The sequence below is a fragment of the Pituophis catenifer genome, unplaced genomic scaffold, assembly GCF_029215685.1.
Source record: "Pituophis catenifer annectens isolate HBS135680 unplaced genomic scaffold, rPitCat1.0.hap2 SCAF_1, whole genome shotgun sequence".
In the NCBI taxonomy this organism is placed as follows: Eukaryota; Metazoa; Chordata; class Lepidosauria; order Squamata; family Colubridae; genus Pituophis; species Pituophis catenifer.
In genome coordinates this window covers 238,409,649-238,433,891 of record NW_027256881.1, presented here as the reverse complement: position 1 = coordinate 238,433,891, position 24,243 = coordinate 238,409,649, and the positions used below count along the sequence as shown (strand labels likewise).

The 24,243-nt window shown below is 38.8% G+C and overlaps 2 protein-coding genes across 2 annotated transcripts in view; one reads left to right on the top strand and one right to left on the bottom strand.

The window, feature by feature from the left end:
- The window catches only part of VWCE (von Willebrand factor C and EGF domains), a 34,664-nt gene extending 33,347 nt beyond the window's left edge, over positions 1-1,317 (top strand). Inside the window, exon 20 of the mRNA XM_070957318.1 lies at positions 470-1,317. Within this exon, the coding sequence (XP_070813419.1) occupies positions 470-1,200 (731 nt within the window). The 3' untranslated portion in view covers positions 1,201-1,317. The remainder of the gene's footprint in view (positions 1-469) is intronic.
- Positions 1,318-3,970: 2,653 nt separating this feature from the next.
- Positions 3,971-22,589, bottom strand: LOC139327477 (pepsin A-like). Its single transcript, XM_070957315.1, has 8 exons — positions 22,419-22,589; positions 21,958-22,075; positions 21,186-21,304; positions 8,278-8,477; positions 7,110-7,226; positions 6,597-6,738; positions 5,571-5,669; positions 3,971-4,114 (listed from the first exon to the last, which is right to left on the bottom strand). Exons 1-8 carry the CDS (start codon positions 22,587-22,589, stop codon positions 3,971-3,973), a joined length of 1,110 nt encoding a protein of 369 aa, XP_070813416.1.
- Positions 22,590-24,243: the final 1,654 nt, after the last annotated feature.

The window sequence follows — 24,243 nt, the reverse complement described above, 5'->3', positions numbered from 1 at the left end:
TTTCATTTTAATGTATGCTGATTAGTGTACATTTAAAGTGACAATAAAGTTCTAGTCTAGTCTAGTCTAGTCTAGTCTAGTCTAGTCTAGTCTAGTCTAGTCTAGTCTAGTCCAGTCCAGTCCAGTCCAGTCCAGTCCAGTCCAGTCCAGTCCAGTCCAGTCCATTCTGTAATGCAGGTTTCTTAACACATTCAAAGCTGCAGAATGTGTTACAATGTACTTTCTAGGTTCCCCAATTATGCTCTGTTCAAGCTGTATGAAATAGTCTTTTGTTCATGAGTGACTGCATCCACTTTTGTGATCCAGCAGGAAGGGGCAATGTTTGTGCATGTTTGTATATGCTCATGCACAGCTAAATTCACTATGGATTAAGATTTGTACAGTCTAGAATACAGGTAATAAGTAGTACATCTGCCACAATGCTTCAGATCAATTAATAGTCTATCTAATTTTCTTTTTTCCACATCAGATGATTTGGCTTCCCTGGAGAATAGATTAGCCAATCCTGTCTTGGAAGATGGAGCAGCAGAGAGACCCTTGCAAACTCTTCAAAGAGGTCCCATGGCTCTGGTGTCTGACATCTCTACCCCTAACCTTGCCTCGCTTACTCCAGAGGATCATCTTGAAGCAAGTAATGCAAATGATCAAGAGACCATACTTAAGAACCCAATTACACTAGGAAATGTTGGACTCCACCAAAGCAGACCAGGAGAGGCCACTAGATTGCATCTCAATGAACCACCAAGTATCATTCCTCCTTCTTGGCTAGGCCACTCAGCAATTCCTCAAATAAAGCCAGAGTCCATTGTATCACTTCTAAATAACCCAGAGAGCTTTGGGGATCCTCCTAGGAAATCAACTGGGTTCTCCATGACTCATTCCAGCCTGTCCTCTCTTTATTCAAGAACAAGCAGAACCACTGCATCTCCCCCTATTGCTCATATTTCCATTCCATCCACTCCATCTAACCTTAAAAAGTCCATAACTGCCTTATTTCAGGGTTCAAACACCCACAACCTTCCTTTGCAACCTCTGGCTGAAACGTTTTCTTCTTCGGCCAGCTCTGCTCTAGATTCTCTTCAAGAGCTTCCTAGCAGCCCAACCCACTTCGCATATTTTTCTTTGGACCAGCAAAATGTGGGGAACAACTCTAAATTAACTTCTAGTGATGAGAATAGCCTCACTGATATATCTCCATAGATTGGAGAATAAGAGGAACATAATTATTTTGAATAAGAGGAACATAACCACTTTAATTTCATAAAAACAAGAGCATCTGCCTATGTGGTTGCTGTTTGCTAGATTTCTCACTATGTATTCATGGCAATAATCTCCATTATAATTTCTGGTTTCTTAGAAAGCAGGTCCTCTTATTGGGGATATCACTTCAGCTCTTGATTGTATTGAGGTTCTTACTTAACTAATAACATTGGACTTAGAAGATAGTAGAAAAATGCCTTTTTATTTGCAATATCAGTACAAACATTCTGGTAAAGCATAAAGATTTCAGAACAGAAGCATGACAAGTAGTAGAATTATAGGCTAATTCAACCTCTTGTATTGCATGTTGTATGGCTGGCCTAATGCCAGCAAAAGAAGCAATAATTTGTGCCAGGAATCATATAATAAATTTTCTCACACTATGTCTAATATAGACATTCTGTTGCTGCTTGCTGTCTTATATGGATATTTCAGGACTGATTATACATATTGAAGAAATGTGGCTAGCTTTCCATGAAGTCAGAAATGAACTGAGCATTGCTTTACAGACAATGTACTGCATACTGGTATGTACAGCACTGATTTTAATAGTGGAAAACGTCCACTTTCTTGTTCTGGTGTATATAGAATTCTGCAATTCAGATTTTAATATGTTGAAATATATTTTATGAACGCTAAAATCATAGCATCATACCTAAAGGTAAATGCATTTTTCTATGCCACAGTTAAAAGTATGTTTCCAAGCTAAGCTGATGAGAATTTTGTTTAACATTTCTTGGGTGAAATTTGCCAGCCATTAAAGTCTTTGGGAATATTCAGTTCTTGAAAGGCTTTGAAAGTCATGTGCAGCCTATTCATAAAATATGCAGCATGACTGAATTTTGTCAACTACCTCAAAGGGGTGTCTTGTAAGGGCATATCAACTTTTCATAATTGAAACTATAAAGACTGCTGTTGTTTTCTTCCATTTTGATCTCTGGGAATTCTAATTTTCTGAGATGTCCAATAAATCTTCATTGGGTAATCATTTATGTAACTTATGTGCTTCCTAAAACTTAATAGCTAGCATCATTGTTCCTCAGTAGGCTTGAGTCTGATGTAAATGTGCAGGACGATGTACTGTACTAGAGCAGTGCAGTGCTTCTGTTTCAAAACCGCCGCAAAGATGCTTCAGACAACACAAAAGCAGGAACATATCATCTGACTATAGCTCCATAAAGCAACAGTATCTTTTCCACGTATCACATGACTATGCTTTGCAGATATAATAGTGTTATTGGAAAAAGGCATTTGTTCCAGGGCACCCGTTTTCCTTTGAATCCAAAGGCAGCACAGCCACATGAAATATAACTGTGGACACATCCAGTGGCAATTTGAAAAGTGATTTGAAGTATATCCACAGTTGTTCCTTGGCTGGCTGGCTGGCTGAACTTCTGTGAGGCAGATAGAGCCCATTTATCTTCAACTCTAGCTCTGGCTTCTAAGCCTTAACCATATACTCAGAATTTTTGCAGGTGAAAACCCAGAAAGTGCAAAAAAAGAGTAGCTAGACAGGCAAATCCACATATTAAGAAACCAGTGTAGGAGTCCAAAGTGTTTGATACATTATGCCACAGGCATTCTGACTGACTTTGCTAAGGTTCTCATACTGATTCAGTTTATGATCTGTCAAAACCACCCTACCTCAGAGGGCATGTAACGGTTTTATGCTGGGTTATAGTTGATTTCTTCCAAAGAATCTTGAAAAAATGAGGAGACTAAAAATTCACTGGTCCAGATTTCAATTTTCTTTCATGGAACTATATTTGTGGAAGGGGGAATAAAAACCTGTAAAGCCTCATATCTCTATACCTTGAACTAACAACAGTTTAGGGCTTAAAGTGACATTGTCTGCTTATCAAGGCAGCTACATCCTTTTCTCTTGCCACTCTTCCCCCTGATTCATAGCCATTCTTGCCAATATTTCCTAATTAGGGCAGATTAGGGCACATCACTTGATGCCATCTATTGGACAATGTGACCAATCTGCATGCAACGTTTTATTGGTAGAAATGGTAAACCCGTTTGAGATTGTCACTTCACACATGCATGTATTCATTTGGGCAGGAATTAAAGGACATTTCTAGGTGAATTTACCTTGGTATGTTGCCATGTCAAAATAAATTCCTATATTGTGTTTTTCATGTATTGATATAAAAGTTGGTATTACAGTGCTGTGAATATTTCCATTTAAACAAAATGGTTGGTTTTAAAAACTAAAATATATATTATAATGAAAATTATGGCAAATAAATTTAATCTGAATATTCTCAAACTGGATTTTTTTTATAACTGAATTTGATACAGTTCATCTTTAAAAGGCTTGTTTTGTATATAGACAAATATAAACCTTGGAAAATATGTTTATTGACGTCTTCTTTACTAATTGCAGGAAAGTTAAATGTTTGTTGAATGCTGGAAAAAACTTCCTAAAATTAAGAGTAGTTTGACAGTGATATCCATTATGCACAAAGTTGGTGGGTTCCTCTTGGTTGGATGTCTTCACTTGGGAAATTTCACTTGGAGTGAATTAACTTCAGTTCGTTAGTTGACATGCATTCAGTGTGCAGTGAATACAAAGTCATTTATTTTTATATTTATTTATTGTTGCTGACATAGAAGCATGGGGATCAGGAGTATAATTACCAAATTTAATTCCAAAGAGTCAAGACCATCCTTAGGCTATAATATGACCAATAAGATGTTGCTATTACTTTGCCACAGGAGCCAGGCCAATCTGGTTGTTTGCTCGGTCAAAGACAGAATAGTATTGACGAATGAAGACATCACCAAGGATCCAAAGATCATACTGGAAGGCTATATTCTCGAAGCCACTCATGCAATAACTTGGGAACTGAAAGAGAAGTTCAAATATATGATGAATTTGAATGGCGTAACTAGAGGGCCTTTGCAAAGCATCAGGAAGCTGACATTCCCCTCCCCCTCCTGTTGAGTGTTCCTTATCCATGTTGGAGTAGCAGAAAATCATATTTGCATTGAATAGGCTATCTCCATTGTCTACTTCTAACTTGCCTCTTGTTTAAATCTGGAGTCATCTGATTTCCCTCGAAGGTGATGGGTGACAAACCCTTACAGATTTTGCATACCTTAAGCCTGCTGTTAGGTTATATTGGAGTAATGAAAATGCTATGTTCATCCTAGTACAGCTACCGTAACACTGACTAAAAATGGGAATTTATTTGTATCCATTTCATGTATTCATAATCATATATAACAGTGGATCATACATGTTTAACAGTGCTTGCTCTTTAATCGTGTTTTCCTAGAACATTTGTACAATCCAAAAATTTGGATCATGGCATAATGAAATAATAATGCCACAAGGAAAGAATCACTTTATGTGTACCTTCCATACCATGAACATTAGGTTAATATTGCAATATTTGTGATTAAACATAGTGGTTATTCTTGAGTCCAAAATGATAAACTGATAGAATACTTTCTTTCAAATAATCCCCTATAGCAGTGATGGCTAAGCTTTTTGCCATCGCGTGCCAAAAGTGGGGGGAGTCTGGGGTGGTCGCGTGCGTGTGTGCTCATACCCATAATTTTATGTGCCCTGCACCCCATGCATGCGTGCATGGCCCCCCGTGCTCGCCCCACTTTTGGCATGTGTTGGCACGGTGGACCTGGTAGGCCCATTTTTCACCCTCCCCAGGCTCCAGAGGCTTTCTAGGAGTCTGAGGAGGGCGAAAACAGCATTCCCCACCCCCCTGGCCCATTTGCCAACTTCCGGTGGGCCCAGAAGGCCCAAAAATCAGCTGGCCAGCATGCACATGCGTGCTGGAGCTGAGCTAGGGCAACGCTCGCGTGCCCAGCAATATGGCTCCGTGTGCCACCTGTGGCACGCGTGCCACAGGTTTGCCATCATGGCCCTATAGCTTTCCTCATTCTGGTTCTCTTTAAATGTGTTGGGTTTTTATTCTGATAATCCCCCAGATAGCCCAAATACTGGGAATTGAAGTCTAAAATATTAAGGATGGTCTATTATGGGAAATGAGATTTACTAGAAATGAATATGATCTACATGAGAATAATCTTATCACTAAATGTGTTGAATTTCATGTTCAGAGTTGCAGAGTTCAATTCTTAATGCATAATGAAAATACTGCTATGCTAAAAATTATCAAAAACATTTCAAATGTTAGAAAATTTCTCCCACTTGAATATAAGTGACTGAGATTGTCTTGCTATAATTCTTTCATGGGTCAGGTTTTTTCTCTCTCTCGGGGTTTATTGTATGACCTAAATTATTTGAGACAGTTTTTTGGATAAACCACAGATCTTACCTGGCGAATGTAGGCACTGGCGGACAGAGGGTATTGAATGCCATTGATGGTGAAGACGATGTCAGGCAGTTTGTTGATAGCATTGCAGTTGACTATATACTGATGTGAAGTAGGATGAACAGAAAACATATATTAGCAGCCCCATAAGATTTGAGAAACAAACAAACAAACAAACAAAAAAAGCTGGGCTAGAAATTGTCCAGAAAAAAATGCATTAGAAAACCTGGACATTTTACACACACACACGGGCAAAAGCCACCTCTGACCCTTTGGCCCTCCCTATCTAGGCCAAACCAAGAATCTTGCATAAGAATTGGAATAGAGGGAGAAAATGGATTGTACATAACAATAGCAAAAAAACTAGAAATTAACCTGAAAAACCTCTTAAGCTTCACAAAATCATTGAACCATAGATCTCTAAAGATCTCCTAGCACAATGCGCTTGGTCTATTTTCCTGTCTCAACCTTTAAGAAGAATTATATACACAATAATGTGGAAATCACAGCTGCCAGTTCCTTAGCTGGTATCGGCCTTCATGCGCATTGACTTCTTCTCAAGAACCTAGGATGCCATAATGAATCAGTGTAACATATGGGTGGATCCAAGTAGTGTGGCCTTTTGCAATTGTCAGATGGAAATTTTGTCAATGCACAAATTTTCTAAATGTCATGCAAGATTTTTTGGTATAGCATAATAACTGGATAATTGATAACATAACTGATAACCACAGGAACCATCACAGCTGCTTTATGCTATAACCTTTCCATTTTCAGTTTCAGATCTTCTTTGTCTTCTCCTATCTCCTGATACTACTGCATATACAGTATTATCTATGCTTTCTTTTTTTCAACAACAGATAAATCTGGTGTGTTGTTATCAGTTTGTATTTAGAAATCTGACATTTTAACCTGCTCACTTTTTTACTACTTTTTCAACACTATGTTCCCAGCAATTTTTCATTGCTGGTAATGATTACTTATTTATGTATATTAATTATAGTCACATATCATTATTATCAAGCTCACCTGACCATTGGAATATTGGCTACCAATGAAGTTCTGAATGCTAGCAATGGCATTGGGGGGACCTGCCAGGAGGGAGGTACCAGTGTCAACAATAGCTTGGCAGCCACCGGAACAAGCAATGGCTTGACCATTGACGGTGATACTGAAAAGAAATATTTAGATAAAGATGAGAGAAAGAAAACTACCATAACCTTTTGCCTGCAGATCTTTTGAAATTATAAAACAACTTGGGCCATGGGGAAGGAAGAAGAATGAGAAAGATTCAAAATAATCCACCTTGACTTTTTTTTTCCCTATAAGAGGGAACAGAAGGAAATTTTTGCAAGTTTTCAAGAGTCTATTATAGCACAATGCTAAACTATATTCCTATAGTTGTTAAAGTGTCTATTTCCTAATCTGTCCTACTTTGTAGAACTGATGGGCATCTTCTTTTGCCATTATTCTGCATTTGGTTTTTGATTGCATCTTTATGAAACAGGGATGTGAAGGCTGAAGATGTAGGAGTTGGGTTACCTGTCCACAGCGATCTGCCAATAGGTTTCAGCAGAAAGGGGCACCCAGTTGAGATTTCCAGTAAAGTAAGAGTCATCAATGCCACCAAACATTACAAAACTCCCTTTCTTGCCATCACTAAAAAATGAACATACAATAACATGACAATTAGAGGAATTGCAAATATTTTTCATTTCTTTTTTTGTTTCCTTTTATATTATTGGCCTATTGTAACTTTTTAAAAATAATACCCTTAAAACTATGGGTTAATTAGTTGATTGTTTCACCTATAAGCTACCGGTAGTAGCAAAGAGTTAGAGAGTTGCATCTGTTGGCTGCTATCTAGTGATTGTATGGACAAGGGATGAATGCTGTTGAAGAAATGGAATTTAGCTCTGTGAATTGGTGTATGAGCTGTAAAACTAGAGATTGGTTGTTAAGTGAACCTGCTTCCCCCATTTACTTGGTTGATCAGAAGTCTCCTGGGAAGGTCACTGATGGCAATCACATGGCTCTAGGATGCTGCAACTGTCATAAATACATGCCAGTTGCCAAACGCCTGGATTTTGATCATGGGACCATGGGGATGCAGCTCTTTTTGGCCCCTCAAAACTTGTTGTTAAACTAATGGTTGTAAGTGGAGGACTACCTGTAGTGTACAGACTCCTGGAATATACGCCTAGTATTCTTCACTCATCCCTCTCAGGAATATCCCTGCTGCTACGATGACGCAATCTAGCAGAACTCAAAGGGATAAAAGTAATTTACCATTGACTTGTTCCAGGAATTTTGTTTTAAAAAGTTCCTATTCTAGCCAGTAGTCCTGGAATTTTTTTATAGTTCCCCATCCAAATACTAAACAGGTCTAACCCTGCTTAGTCTTTTGGGGATCAATCACAGTCACCTACATGCCGCCACCTGCTATTCATGGTGAAGAGTTATATGCATACTACTTTATAGGGATATTGTTATTGTATGTGCATGCTTTTTAAAAAAACCCTCACTGGGGATTTTTCATAATATTTTATTAATCTTGCAGTAATGCACTGAAAACTTGTAAAACTGGAAAGGATTGTCTACTGCTGAGTTTCTCCAGGAATAATATGGTTGGCATCCATGCCCTCTCCCTTCTAGCAACAGATAGTATTTAGTCCCTTCAGAAAAACGTGCACAAATCATTGTTACTTACGAACTCATGAAGACGGAAAAGAGATCCTGAGATACCAAATTTTCACTCATCATGTTGTCAAAAACAGGAGTGGCACCAGAGGCCGACAGGCTAGGGAAAGCCAGACCCAGGAAGCCATCAAAGGGGGAATAATAAAGGAAGCTGCCTGGCTCGGTCTGACTCAGACCAAAGATTTGGTTGGTGACCTGAATATCTGCAACCTGTGCAGAAGAACAGGGAGAAATGGTTATAAAATTCCTTTTTAATTTCAAGAAGTACTACTACATTTGCGTCAGAAGCACATACCGAGAAATTTTAATTTCAATTTCAGGCAGATTTATGCATAGATACATACATGTGTATTTGTAAACAGATCTTGAATGATTCCTATAATTCACTTGATTCTAGTTGATTCACCGCTTTTAAATAAACTGCTTTGCAGTTTAATGTCTATCTCATAAAATAGCCTCAAAGGAAATCTCTGTGTATGTCCTATTAGTTTACCATCTGCAACTATTTCTCTCTGCCCAATCTAAATTTTGAAAGGCGTGTAATTGACGCAGAGTCGAGATTAATCTCCTGGCAAAGAATTGGCAATGATTCTCAAAAAAGACATTGTTGAATATATATTGAGCTATAATCCAATAAATGACTGGATCTTATCTATTAGAATTAGTGGATATCCATAGATATCAACATTATATATCAGTATATACATCTCCTACAGATTCAATAGTGGACATGGAAGAATTCTATGGATAATGTAAGAAGTGCTAAATGTAGCATCAGGAAAGGACATAAATATTACAAATGGGTGTTTGGAATGCAAAAATGTGAAGAAACCTGGAAATACAGGAAAATTGGCCTGGCTAAATTAACACAATAAAGCAAAAATAGAATTTGGTAAAGATAACTATTTGTTTATTTACAAAAACTACTTCAAATACAGATACTATACTTGGATTTCACTTGAGAAATAAGCCTTGAATCCAGTCAATTACACAACAGGAAACAAACATTTGAAAAATGAATTCTCGTAAACATAAAATTATTGCTGTTTAATATATGAGTTAAACTCAGAAAAACAAAGAGAGCAGGTATGCCAACAAGATTTGATCAGAAGAGGGCAATAGAGGGGGAGGTGTGACCAGCATCGCAGCGGTATGACGGGCTCTTTGAGAGCTCTCAAAGACCCTCTGATATCTCCGCTGTCCGAGGGTCCCCAGGGACCTAAATTGTCCTGTAGGGATGACAAACAAGAGGAGCATGTACTGATCAGCACAGGGAGTCCGCAAACTGGAAGAAGCTCCTCAATTCGGACAGTGCAGAAAGCAACCTAGAAGTCACTAAGAAGTTGTGGCGGCTACAACAAAAGAGGATGAAGAAAGACTGCATGTGACATGGAGGTAAGAGAGATTTGATCTTTTTACCAAGTTTCTCTTCAAATCTACCTGGAAATTTCACAGGGTGGAAAAGATTAGCTGAAACTGAAGAGTGACAGCGGGTGTGTATCTGCTCTCACATCAGTAATTTGGTGGCAAGGAAAATGCAATTGGAAGCCTTTTTACTATTTTTCTATTTGAAAAAAAATAAAAGAATTTGGGGAATTTTCAACCTTTTTTAAAAAATTGATCATAAGAACTGGGACAATGAATTGAATCGAAGATGGATCCCATTTGAATGATTTATCATAGAATCATGATGATTGCTAAAAGAAATTTGAAACAACAAAGCCTAAAGGATTGAAAGTGTTGTGTTAATGTTAAAAGTTAACTTACAGTGCCATCTAGTGGCGAAAGGAAAAGAAAAAAAAGACATTCACGTTGAAGAAACTAACAAATAACTGACCTTGACATTTTGGTTGAATGATAGCTGTGGAAGAGAAAAGATTAGACTTTGAACTTGCTTTTGAACTCTTTTTTTTCCTTTTTTTCTAGGGACAGGGGGATAGAGAGGGACCCTCGGACGGCTGAGAGGAACGGGCAGGTTTCTCGGGGCCGGAGGCTTGCCCTCTGAGCCGGTGACAGTGGATCGGTGGCCATGGTGGCTGCCCTGAGATCATGGCAACTGGGATACAAGAATGTGCAGGAGGAGAAGAGGAGAAGCGGAGAGTGGAGCTGGGAGTTTGTATGCCAGGTGAGTGGACATCAACCCAGGCAGGAACTGCCCACAAACGCTGAATTACAATTAGTCTGCCCCAGCCTTAACAGTGGCTGAGAACTATTGGGGCACAAAGACAAAAGACCTATTGGTGGATAACATAAATTACTGACTTTTTGGAAATGTTTGACTACAGATCTGGATATATTTTTTCTTTACTTTTTGGTGGATAAATGAGATTGGACTATGTTTGGGAGAGAGGAAGGAGAAGAGGAAATAATTATGCCTTCAAAAGCAAAGATAAAAGACAAACGGAGACGGATAAAATGGTTGCCAGTTGAAAAGGGAAAGTGTAAATTCCAGGCTGCTTGTTACTTGAAAAGAGAAACTTTGTTGCTTGTTATTTAAACTTGACTATTTTGAAGAAAAGACTCAGAGAACTTGATTTAGGATACATAATCTGTTCACTGGAGGATTTATTGAAGATTAGAAAGAAGAAATTAAATGGAACAATGAAAACTGAACTAATAAACGTGGCAATAAAAGAAGGGTGTGGCAATAGAAAAAGGACATGATGATACCATATATGGAATAGCTTCAGAATTAACTTTGTAGAACTCATAACTTTGGTGACATTGAAATGGAAAAGATACATATTTGGACAGACTGGAGAAAGGAATAATGGAATATATTATGTAACAAGACAACAAAATATTATATTTCAATTTAAATGAATGTAACGGTTTCTGGGTTGTTGAATAATGCTAGGAGATACTTTCTTTTTTTTTCCTTTTTCTTCTCTATGCTCTCTCTCTAATTCTTTCTTGTAGTATCCTTTTCTTTGTTTCTTTTCCCCTCTCTATTTTCTTTTTTAATCCATTTTACTTCTTTTGTTATATTTCTACTCTCTTCCTTTTTCCTTTTTTTAGTGTTGCCTTATTTTTTTTGTAATTCTTTTATTGTAATGATTATTATTATTATTATATTATTATTATTATAATTTTATTTCTATACCGCCCTTCTCCCGAAGGACTCAGGGCGGTGTACAGCCTATTAAAAACACAGAAATATACAGACATCAATTAAAAAATGATTAAAATTATTAAATAATTTTGGCCCAAATTAAAACCCAAAAATTTAAAACACCCAATTTAAAATCTTTTACATTAATAGCCCGGCCTGGCGGGACAGCAGGGTCTTCAGGGCACAGCGAAATACATGGAGGTCGGAGATCTTGCGCAATTCCAGGGGCAGTTCATTCCACAGGGCAGGAGCTCCCACAGAGAAGGCCCTCCCCCTGGGTGTCGCCAGCCGACATACCTTGGCCGATGGTACCCTGAGGAGCCCCTCTCTGTGGGAGCGGACTGGCCGGTGGGAGGCTACTGGTGGCTGAAGTCAGTCTCGAAGGTACCCGGGTCCTAAGCCATGGAGCGCTTTAAAGGTGGTGACCCACACCTTGAATCGCACCCGGAAGACCATTTGGAGCCAGTGCAGTTTGCACAGGAGAGGTGTCACATGGGCACAACGAGTCATGCCCATAACTACCCGCGCGGCCGCATTCTGGACCAGTTGGAGTCTCCAAGTGCTCTTCAAGGGGAACCCCATGTAGAGAGCATTACAGTAGTCCAGCCGGGAGGTGACCAGGGCATGAGTGACCGTGCGCAAGGTGTCCCGGTCCAGAAAGGGCTGCAACTGGCGAATCAGGCGAACCTGATAAAAAGCCCCCCTGGCCACGGCCGTCATATGCTCTTCTAAAGACAACCGTGCATCCAGGAGGACACCCAGATTACGAGCCTTCTCTGTGGGGGGCAAAGATTCACCTCCAATAGTCAGCGATGGCACCAGCTGACTATATCGGGATGCCGGGAGCCACAGCCACTCGGTCTTGGCAGGGTTGAGTCTGAGCCTATTTCTCCCCATCCAAACCCGCACAGCCTCCAGGCAGCGAGACATCACATCAAGGGCATCGTTGGGGTAGTCTGGGGTGGAGATGTACAGCTGATTATCAACAGTGTACTGATGAACTCTCATTCCAAAACCACGGATGATCTCGCCCAGCGGCTTCACATAAATGTTGAACAGAAGGGGCAAGAGGACCGACCCTTGCGGCACTCCCCAAGCGAGGTGCCGTGAGGTCAACCTCTGACCCCCTGCCAACACAAACTGCGAGTGGTCAGAGAGGAAGGAGGAGAACCACCGCAGGATGGTGCCCCCTATTCCTAACCCCCTCTACCGCTGCAGCATGATACCATGGTCAATGGTATCAAAAGCCACTGAGAGATCTAATAGGACCAGGACAGAGGAACAACCCCTGTCCCGAGCCCTCCAGAGATCATCCACTAATGTGACCAATGCCGTTTCTGTGCTGTACCCCTGCCTGAAGCCCGACTGGTACGGGTCCAGATAGATAGCTTCATCCAGGTACCGGGGAAGCTGTTCTGTCACCACACCCTCAACAACCTTCGCCACAAAACGAAGGTTGGAGACCGGACGGTAGTTGGCTAATTCAGCTGGGTCCAGGGATGGCTTCTTGAGGAGGGGCCTCACCACCGCCTCTTTCAAGGCGGCGGGAAAGGCACCCTCACTCAGAGAAGCATTTATAATCCCCTGGAGCCAGCCTCATGTAACCTCCCGGGAGGCCAGTACCAACCAGGAGGGACACAGGTCCAATAAACATGTGGCAGCACTAATCTTACCCAGAACCCTGTCCACATCCTTGGGACCCACAGGATCAAACTCCTCCCAGATAATATTCTCAAGACCTACCCCCGTCTCCCCCCCGGACTCACCCAGTCGGAGTCCAAGGCTTCCCGAATCTGAGTGACTTTATCATGCAGGAATTGCACAAAATCCTCAGCACGACCCTGCAAGGGATCTTCCCGCACTCCCCCCCGAAGAAGGGAGTGGGTCATCCTAAACAGAGCGGCTGGGCGGTTCTCTGCAGATGCGATAAGAGCAGAAAAATAGTTAGATTTCGCCGCTTTTATCGCCACTAGGTAGGTCTTGATATAAGATCTCACCAGTGTTCGGTCAGAATCGGATTGACTAGTTCTCCAAATGCTCTTTATGCATCTTTTCCGACACTTCATCTCTCTCAGCTCCTCGGAGAACCAAGGTGCCAATTGAGATCGGCATCGGGTCAGAGGCCGCAAAGGCATGACGCGGTCCAAAGCTCTGGTGGCTGCACTATTCCAGGCAGCCACCAGGTTTTCAGTCGAGTCGTGTGCCAGGGTCTCAGGAAACGGCCCAAGCTTCATCAGGAATCTTTCAGGATCCATCAGGCGCCTGGGACAGAGCCATCTAGTCAGTTCCGTCACCCTGCGGTGGGGGGAAGTGGCTGGAAAGTCCAAGTGAAGGAGTGAATGATCTGTCCATGACAAGGGTTTAATGTCTAAATCCCCTCTACCAATATCATTCAACCACTGACCAGAGACGAAAATTATTATTGCTATTACCCTCTCCTTTTTTTATTATTATTATTTTCATATAAATATATAAACAATTTGATTAAGAAATAAGAGCATAAATGATTGAAGAAAAACATGGTTTTTGGATGTTTTTAAATTTTAAATTTAAATTTAAATTTTTAAATTAAAATTTTTGATTTTTAACTAGCACTACCTACAGATTTAATAATCTGGAAGAAAATATTTACTTTTAAAGGCGTTGGATGTTAAAAAGAATTATTTATAGAATTAAGAACCATAAAAAATTGATTTTATTATTATTATTATTATTTATTAAATTTCTATACCGCCCTTCTCCAAATAGGACTCAGGGCGGTGCATAGCCAAGGTAAAAACAGAGCATACAAAATTTAAAAACAGTATTAAAATAATTAAATATTTTGGCCGTAAATTAAAACAACCCAATTTAAAATCAATTTAAAATTTAACTCAAGCCAGCCCAGCTAGTTGAAATAAATAGGTTTTCAGGGCCCGACGAAAAATCCGGAGGTCTGTTATTGTACGTAACTCTGGGGGGAGGTTGTTCCAGAGGGTGGGCGCCGCCACAGAGAAGGCTCTCCCCCTGGGGGTCGCCAGCCGACATTGTCTGGCGGACGGCACCCTGAGAAGGCCCACTCTGTGCGAGCGTACTGGCTGGTGGGAGGCTATTGGTGGCAGAAGGCAGTCTCGTAAGTACCCCGGCCCTAAGCCATGGAGTGCTTTAAAGGTGGTCACCAACACCTTGAAGCACACCCGGAAGACCACCGGGAGCCAGTGCAGCTCGCGCAGGAGAGGTGTCACATGGGAGCGCCTCATCGCCCCCATAATCCCCCACGCGGCCGCATTCTGGACCAGCTGGAGCCTCCGGGTGCACCCCAGGGGGAGCCCCATGTAGAGAGCGTTGCAGTAGTCCAGGCGGGAAGTGACTAGTGCCTGAGTGACTGTGCGTAGAGAGTCCCGATCTAGAAAGGGACGCAACTGGCGTATCAGGCGAACCTGATAAAAAGCCCTCCTGGCCACGGCCGTCAAATGATCTTCTAAAGACAGCTGTGCGTCCAGGAGGACGCCCAAGTTACGAGCCTTCTCCGTGGGGGCGAGTGATTCGCCCCCAATAGCCAGCGATGGCGTCAGCTGGCTATATCGGGACGCTGGAAGCCACAGCCACTCGGTTTTGGAGGGGTTGAGTCGGAGCCTGTTTCCCCCCATCCAGGCCTGCACGGAATAGGAGAAAACTTAAGAGAGAATAGGATATAAGATATTTATTGAAATATACTTTTATCTTAAATTGGTAAGAGATATGGAGGAGAATAGATTGGAAAACAATATTGGTAACACATTCCGAAGTAATTTGGAGCTAAACAACTGAATAAGAGATAAATGTTATGAATTAGTTAAATAAATGAATTTAGGAGTGGAGGAAAGCATGATTCTGGAGATCAGTGAAAGCAAAGCTGTGACCCAGTTTTACAAATAAGGTAGGAGTGGAGGAAAGCATCATACTGGAGAACAGTTAAAGTAAATTGGGAACCAGTTAAAAATAAAAATAAGGGTTAGGAGTGGAGGAAAGCATGGGCTGGAAAACAGTTAAAGCAAAGCTGTGAACCAGCCAAAATATTGAGTTAGGAGTGGAGGAAAGCATACGCTGGTCAACAGTTAAAGCAAAACTGTCAACTAGCCAAAAATAAAAAGTTAGGAGTGGAGGAAATTGAAATAAAGTTGTGAACCAGTTAAAAATAGGGGTAGGAGTGGAGGAAAGCATTGCTGGAAAGCAACTACTTGAGTTGTGAACCAGTTTTATAATAGATTTAGGAGGAGTTAAGGAGAAGGTTGGTGTGCAGTTAAAATTATACTGTGAACCAGCTAAAATAATTAAGATAAGGAGTGGAGGAAAGCATTGCTGGAAAGCAGCTGATTAAGATACGAACCAGCTAAAAAATAAATTTAGTAGGAAGTGGAAGAGATTTTACCGGAGAATAGTAGCTAAACTGTGAATCAGTTTAAATAAATACAGATAGGAGTATTGGAAAATACAGCTGGGAAATAGATATTTAAACTATGAACCAGTTAAAAATTAGATTCAATAAAATATAAGAATAAATTTGAAATAAATAAAATAAAGTATTGTGGAAGTAACGAACTATAGAAGGAAATGTTGATTGTTTATGAAATGACTTTAAGAGAGGAAGAAAATACTTTTTGTCAAGATTATGGATATTAGATGTCATTTAAGAGAAGTAAAATATAGATTTGAGGTTTTAGGATTGAGGAATATATATATGAAATATTGATTGTTAAAATGATAAAGATTTAGAATAGTGTTTATTGTTTAGAATTTTGGGTGTAATAGTAAAATGATAAATGTTTAGAATAAGATTTTTTTTCTTTTTTCTTTTTTTTTAAAGATGTAAATGGATAAAATTTGGAACAAAATTGATTGAGGGAATGCAAATAATTGTACTCATTTTATGCCGGACCAAACCCTTGCTCTAAAATGATGTATTTTATGTTTAAAAGAAAATAAAAAGAAATTAGGAAAAAAAAAAGAAATTAGAAAAAGAATTTCAAAAAGATATTCAAAATAAAAAAATTAAGAAGTTGATGGAATTGAAAAAACATGAAATAAACTTAAATGAACAGGAACAATTAGCAAATAAATTAAGAACAACCAAACAGAATTTTTTTGAAAATGCAAATAAACCAGGAAGGTGGTTAGCATATAAATTGAAAAAAGAGAAGGAGAAGAAGATAATAAAAATATTTGCAAGACAAAGAGTGGAAATTATATTACAGAAATGAGGAAAAGAAGATGATAATTCAAAAATATTATAAAAAACTTTATTCTCAAGAGAAAATTCCAGAGGAAGAGATATTAAAATATTTAGAAAATTCAGATCTACCTAAAATAGCAGATCAATATAAGGAAATGTTCGAAGAAAGAATAACAATGATGGAATTAACAGAAGCAATAAAAAGACAAAAAAATGGGAAAGCACCTGGACCGGATGGTTTACCAGCAGAATTATACAAAACATTACAAGAAGTGATGAGCAATGTAATGCTGGAACTATTCAATGAACTTCTAATGAAGGCGAGAATGCCAGACTCATGGAGGGAGGCTTATGTAACACTTATTCCTAAAGAAGATACAGAATTACAATTAATAAAGAAACTACAGATCTATTTCACTGTTAAATGTGGATTATAAGATTTTTGCTTCAATAATGGCAAACAGATTAAAAAGACCATTAAATGAACTTATTCATATGGATCAAAATGGATTCTTACCTAAAAGGCAAATCAGAGAGAATATGAGGGTAATCTTGGACACTTTGGAGTATTATGAGATACATTCACAAAATCAAATGGCGATGATGTTTTTAGATGCGCAAAAAGCCTTTGATAATGTGAATTGGCAATTTATGATAGAACAATTGCAGAGAATGGGATTTGGGGAGAGATTTATAAACACAGTAAAAACGATTTATGATAACCAATCTGCTAAGATAATGATGAATGGAGAAATGACAGAGAGTGTTAGCATTATGAAGGGTACTAGACAAGGATGTTCCCTATCACCATTATTGTTCATTTTGACTCTAGAAGTGTTAAATAGAAATATTAGGCGAGATAAAGACATAAAGGAAATGAAAATTAAAAAAGACGAATACAAATTGCAAGCATTTGCGGATGATTTAGTATTCATTTTAGAGGAACCACAAGTTACAGGACCAAAATTATTAGCGCAAATAGAGAAGTATGGAAAGGTGTCTGGATTAAAAATAATTAAAGAAAAAACAAAAATTTTGGTGAAAAATATTACAGAAAAACAAAAAAGATAGAAGAAAAATTAAACATACAAGTGGTGAGAAAAGTTAAATACTTAGGAATATATTTGACCTCAAGATGTACAATGATAAAAGAACACAATTATAATAAACTTAAAGAACAAATTGAGAGAGATTTGGAGAAATGGAAGAACCTTCAATTGTCATTTATGGGAAGGATAGCAATAATAAAGATGAATGTATTACCAAGATTATTATTCCTATTTCAGACTATACCGATAAAAATTGAAAAGACTTATTTTCAATACCTAAATAAGACAATAAGGAAATTTATATGGCAAGGCAATAAAGCAAGAATAAGTTTAAAAATGCTTCAGGATACGAGATTATGAGGAGGATTTGGACTTCTGAATTGGGAACTTTATTATTAAGCAGCAGCATTGACATGTCTGAAAGAATGAATTGAATTAACAAAATACAAGGTTAACACTAGAAGGCCATGATTTACAACTGGGCTGGCATGCTTTTTTATGGTATGGCAGAAACAAGATACATACGTACTTTCATAGACACTATATAAGAAATGCATTGTTATTGGTATGGGAAAAAGTTAGAGATAAATATTATGTGAAAATACCAATATGGTTATCAACAATGGAAGCTTTAATTCACCCAAATGTTTTTAACTTTGGAAATATTGTTAGATATAAGGATTTGTTAACAGATAAGGTGGAATTGAAAGGGAAACAAGAATTGGAAGAACAGGGAATTGAAGTGGATTGGTATATGTATATGCAAATTCAAACAAGATATGAAAAAGATGTCAAATTACATAGTTTTTACTCAGAAAATACTGAGTTGGATAAGATACTCACAGGAACAGAGGATAAATTAATTTTAAAATGTTACAATTTTTTGACAAAACATCAAATCAATTTGATCACACAAACAGAAATAGCAAGGAAAATTAAATCAGCAAACCAAAATCATTTTGAACATGCAAATAAAACAGGACGTTGGTTGGCTTACAAATTGAAAAAAGAAAAAGAGAAAAGAACAATACACCAACTCCAAGATGATACAGGAGACACACCCTATAGAAATGAGGATAAAAAAAATATAGCGAAAAACTTTTTTCAAAAATTATATAAGCAAGAGGAGATATTGGAAGAAAATATCAAACAATACTTAAATAAATCAGACGTAAAAGGATTAGAAGAGTCACATAGGGAACTACTGAATGTGGTATATATTACTAATGGGTCATTATTCTTTTGATAAGCTTTTATAGTGAAGAAGTCACTACAGGAAGTGAATCTGGACAGTCAGAATGATTCAGAACAGTGAATCATGCGCAATGAACACCAAACGTGTGCTTCGCACAGAAAAAGGAGGCCTAACGAAGTAAGTAGAAGAGCGGGGGGGGGGGGGGACAGCTGTGCCGCATGATTTAGATTCGCTAGAAAGCAGGATTTCCTGCAAGATCACATGAACTGGTGCGAACCGGTAGCATTTCACCCCTGATTCAGAACTAAAAAGAGAATGTGACAGAATACATTTTTATCAGATGTGCTTTCACTGCAATCTACGCTGGAAATAGTTCATGCAACTAGAATCTAAAAGCTCAGATTCATACTATATATTAGATGAAAAATTAATCTTATGTCACAAGAATCTCAAGAATTCTACTTTCAAATGAGACCTTTATATATAGGCAATTTCAGGCTGCAAATGTTGCATCTATTTCCTTCTGCTTTTTTTGTAGGAGGTGGACATTTGCCTCTTTTATGAAGACAAAACAGAAAGCACCTCTTGTCTGTTGTCACAACTGTCAGCCCTGCTCTTAGTTTTCACAATAGTGTGAAATGAACCTCCCACAGTATTAACCCTGTACCCATTTAACTTTTACAGCAATATGTTAACAGAATAGTAGGATGGAATGAGATGACAGCTGGAATCAAAATAAGTAGCGCTGCTTCTGAAATATGCTAGTTCTGTTTTGCTAGTTCATAGTAAAAGAAATCTCATTATAAAAGTAAAAATAGAAAGTGAAACATCTGTGCTAATGTTTCAAATTTGTTAAAGTTCAATATTAAGAAAACAAACATAAGCTCAATCAGCAAGTTTCATGAACTTACAGCTGATGGCAAAGAAAAGAATATGGTACATGGTTTTGTTTTCTTGGGCTCCAGAATAGATAAAAGCAGACAGAATGCTATTATTTCCAGGGAAAATAGTTGTAAGCATTATTAAAGAGAAAACAAATTTATTGCGGGGGGGGGGGGGGGGGGAGAAAGAGTTTTGGTGAAAACAAACCAAGAGAGTTATTTCTGAAAACAACTCTCTAAATTTCCAAACTTTTTGGAAGGTGTTAATGAGCATGTAAGCCAGGTGGCTCAATAGAGGCTGGATTCTTGGGCTCGGAAAAAAATCCTCAAGAAAGTTTCCCTGTTAAAGCCAGTTGACATGGCATCAGGAGCCCCATTGGACTGGCAAATGGCTAAAAGACAGGAATAAGTGAGCAATTCTTGCATTAGCAAGATGTGCACAATTGGGTCTTCAAAGATCAGCATTTGAACTAGTGGTTTTCACCTGGATATGAATGATCTGACATAAGGATTGAACAATTAGATGACCCTATTTGCTGTTGAAGAGTGATAAAAGCAAAAAGGGACTATGAAGGATCTCTGCCAATTGAATGATATTTATGTACATGTCAAAAATATAAGGTTGCCTGCCCTACAGTGGTGGGTTGCTCCCAGTTCTGTCCGGTTCTTCTGAACCGGTAGTAAAAGAGGCGGGAGGCTCCGCCCACCCACCCAGATGTCATAATGGACGATCTGCGCATGTGCAGAAGGGCGCACACGTTCTCCCGTTGCAAGCCAGTAGTAAAGGTAAGTAGAACCCATCCCTGCTGCCTTATTATACATGCTGTGAGCTGTCACACATAACTACATCTAGGTCTGTTCAAATGAAATGCATAGTACCCATATATCCTCATATTTGAAATTATAAAATCTATTATTATCTTGTGAAAATGATGTTGTGTCACTACAGTACTGTGGTTTCCCCCCCCCCCCCAATTTGTTCTATGAATAGTTTGAACAGAGAGCCAGTTTAGAGTTGTGGTTATTGCATCATGCTAAAAACAGGGAGACTGTGAGTTCTAATCAGGGGTGAAATGCTCCCGGTTCGGACTGGATCGTCCGATCCGGTAGCGATGGCAGCAGGTGATTTGGAGAACCGGTAGCAAAAATCCCTGTGCCCCCCCCCAACATGCCCAGCTGAGCCGCACGATCATCAGAGGCTTTTTTTTTTTTTAACTTTTAAAAGCATTTTTTCTACAACCTCTTCCGATGAAAAAATGCTTTTAAAAGTAAAAAAAAAAGCCTCTGATGATCGTGCGGCTCAGCTGGGATCGTCAGAGGCTTCTCAAAGCATTTTTTTCTGCAAAAAATGGTAAAAAATGGTAAAAAAAGGCAAAAAAAGTAAGATCTATACAAACTTCAATTAGGTCTTCCCTGTTTGTCCACCCAGAACCAGGCTGACTCCATTTCCCAAAGGATAGCTTCTCAGTCTATTTTTTTTGGCAGTTTACCTGAACAGTATCATAGCCTAGGATTCCAGTCATGCTTCCGGTGCCATACACGATGGATACGGTCTGGCTGGTGGACCGGAAAGTGGAAGACTGTTGTGGATTGAATTTATTATGGTCAGCTGCAAAGATAAGTAATTGTAGTATGATGTGGGCATATTGAATATGTAACGGAACAGAAAGAGTAAGAAAGATCTTGGCATTAAACTCATTCCAGTGCAATATTCTCTAATATGTGAACTCAGTCATAGCTAACCTGAAAGCTGGTTTATAATTTGGGGGAAAATAGTTACATTTCCCCTTTATCTCATGTGGAAAACAAAATATGAAATAGTTCTATTGTTAGACATTTTACTGTATCTGGCTTTATGGCTGTAATAAACTGATCTGATTATCCCTTACATTACATCCCACACTTCTATATCCAAGCTCGTGCCTAAACATTTGCTATGTGGGAGCATGTTCTGTTATTCCATAATAATCCCCTTGAGTAGCAGCTCCCCAAAGCTGTCTCTAGCAGTCAATATACCTGATATTAGTATGATCCATGTTGAACACATTGGAAAAATAGATGGACACGAGAATACAGAATTCTCCCTGATTTGGTCCTTTTCAAATGTGTTGAGATTGGAGTTCTGAGGATTCCAAGTCAACATGCCAACACAGATACTGTGATGGGACTTGTGTTCTATTACATTTGGAAGGTACTAGCTTGAGGATGGTTTGAATAAAGAGTAGCCTCTTTCTGAAGGCATCAGTTATGGAGACTACTTACAACAAGCTGGACTGGAGCAGTACACAGAAGGGACCCACAAGTTGGAAGAACCAGTGTCAAAGAGGACTGTGAACTCTTGTGGTGGAGTGCCAATGGAGATAGTGCCAGTGTACTCGATCTGTGGAGGAAGAAAAGAGAACATAATAAAGAGAATCCATCCCTGATATCTCCATAACATTTTTGAAGCAAGAGAAATGAACACTTCTTTGTAGGCAAAGGCAAGTTTGACAAGCTTTTTAAACAATACAAATCTGCTCAATTTGTTACAGTAGAGTATCATTTATGTTCCATGATCTCAAATTGCTTTCAAACATTCAAAAGTATAAGTTCCTAAATCCGTATGTCTCTTTTTTTGCTCTCCAAAGCCAGGGGCTATTGATTTAAATCAACAGGTGTTGAGATTCTCTATTCTTGTCCATAGGCTAAATGCTGAGTAACTCCTCCTAATATGGAATACTTACATCCATATAATTTCGCATGGGTTCAGAATCAGTGGCCAATGTATTTTGCAGCCCAGGGAAATATTTTGTGCCAGGGTTATAAGGATGCTTCTTCAGAAAATCATCTAGCAGCCCATGCTCTTGAAGGATTTCTCTCACTGATTTTGTTTTCTTTAGTTGAACCCTAAGCATTGAATAATGGAAAGGAAAAGATTAATAAGTGAGAAATTATCGTAGCATTAAAGATTTTTTAAAAAGCATTTTGGACATTCTCTGATTCAACACTCTTAAGAGGGCTACAAGTTCAGAATTCCCAGCTAGAATGAAAGATAATTGCAACATATCTGGAGGCCCTCAGGATGGGAAAAGTTAGGTTCAGATTTATTTCTCCTGAGGAAGAAGGACTTGAAATCTAGGTATACTCTTTAGAGAAAGAAGCATGTTCTACTTGATGAACACACAGTGCATTAGCAGATATTTGCAAATAAAATATTACTGTCAGTGGAAAACCTAGGCAAATTACGGCTTTGTGGCTTGCTCACCAATCACAATAGAAAGTTTGCTGGAAGAGTTTGTGGAACATAAATTTAGAAAGAAAATTAGATCCCTCTGAAGAAAATAGTACATGATGTTTTCTTTGAAGAAAGCACAATGCTCAATACTTACTTTGATGTCAGACACTGGGAAAGTGCCACCAGGCTCAGAAGTAAGAGGCACTTCATGATTACTCCTGAATCCCCAAGTTGTTGATTTAAATGAAGTGTGGGTCCCAGCTTCTAAGCCACACACTTAGGTTTGCTACACACACACATATATATAGCTCCAAGACTCTCTTATCATATTTGCATATCATACAAAAAGCCAGACATTCCTGATATTATTATCTTTTTTAAAAATGTCCTTAAGAAGAACTTTCCATGTTATTCTTTTCATTTGCATTAAGTTCTTGACGTAAAAAAAAAGGCAGAGGTGTAGGTGACATTGGCAACCATTTCAAAGACTTTGGTACATCCCAAGAGCACTAAAGCAATGTTTTCCATAACTTTTCAACATGTGAACCAATGGTAAAAATTTACACTTTCTTTTTAAAATAATCTGGATGGAATTTTATTTTTTAGAAAATAAACCATATAATTAATTAAATATAAATTTAATGTTTACAATTGAGGGCTTCAGATATAGTATACCCAGCATCGTTCAATTTCTGGAAAGATATTTTAGACAGGTTGGTAGCCTTTGCAACACTGCAACATTCTGCAAAATCCAGAAGTTGCAGCGGGTGCAAAATGCAGAGGTGTGGGCTGATCAATGTATGTTAGTCCTGTCCATTACAAGCTGCTCCATCAGTTTGCTTCTGATTTCAATTCAAAATGCTGGTAATTACCTGGAAAGCCCTACATGACAGGGACTGGGTTATTTGAGGGATCACCTCTACTCAGGTACATCTACCTATCAGGTAGAGGCATGTTTTGGGTCCCATCTACTAAGGAGAGGCATGTTTTGGGTCCCATCTACTCAGGAGCCTCATCTGAGGGGAGGAACCTTTTCTGCCATGGCACCCACCTTTTGGGGCATCATTCCTTGGAGATGAGACAGGCCCTGACTCTATTGGCCTCTCAGAAGATTCTGAAAGCATGACTTTATTTAGGGATTAGGTGTGATGACCTGCCCAGTGGTTCTCCTGAATGTTATGACTGGTTTGTACTCAACAACTAATTATATGTGTGTTTTAACAAGGTGTTCAATAATGATTTTTACTTAGATTTTTATTTTTTGAGAGTTGATTGTTATAGATATGACTTACCGTTCTCACTGCTCCCCATGATACCAATTTGCACAATTAGAG

Bases quoted from the DNA above. Each gene is read 5' to 3' on its own strand.
- LOC139327477 (XM_070957315.1), bottom strand. From the start codon at position 22,589: ATGCTTAGGGTTCAACTAAAGAAAACAAAATCAGTGAGAGAAATCCTT. The intron at 22,076-22,418 runs GTAAGTATTCCA...CTTCCTCCACAG, and splicing joins CCATGCGAAATTATATGGAT to ATCGAGTACACTGGCACTAT. The intron at 8,478-21,185 runs GTAAACTGCCAA...TCTTCTGCACAG, and splicing joins TAGGCTATGATACTGTTCAG to GTTGCAGATATTCAGGTCAC.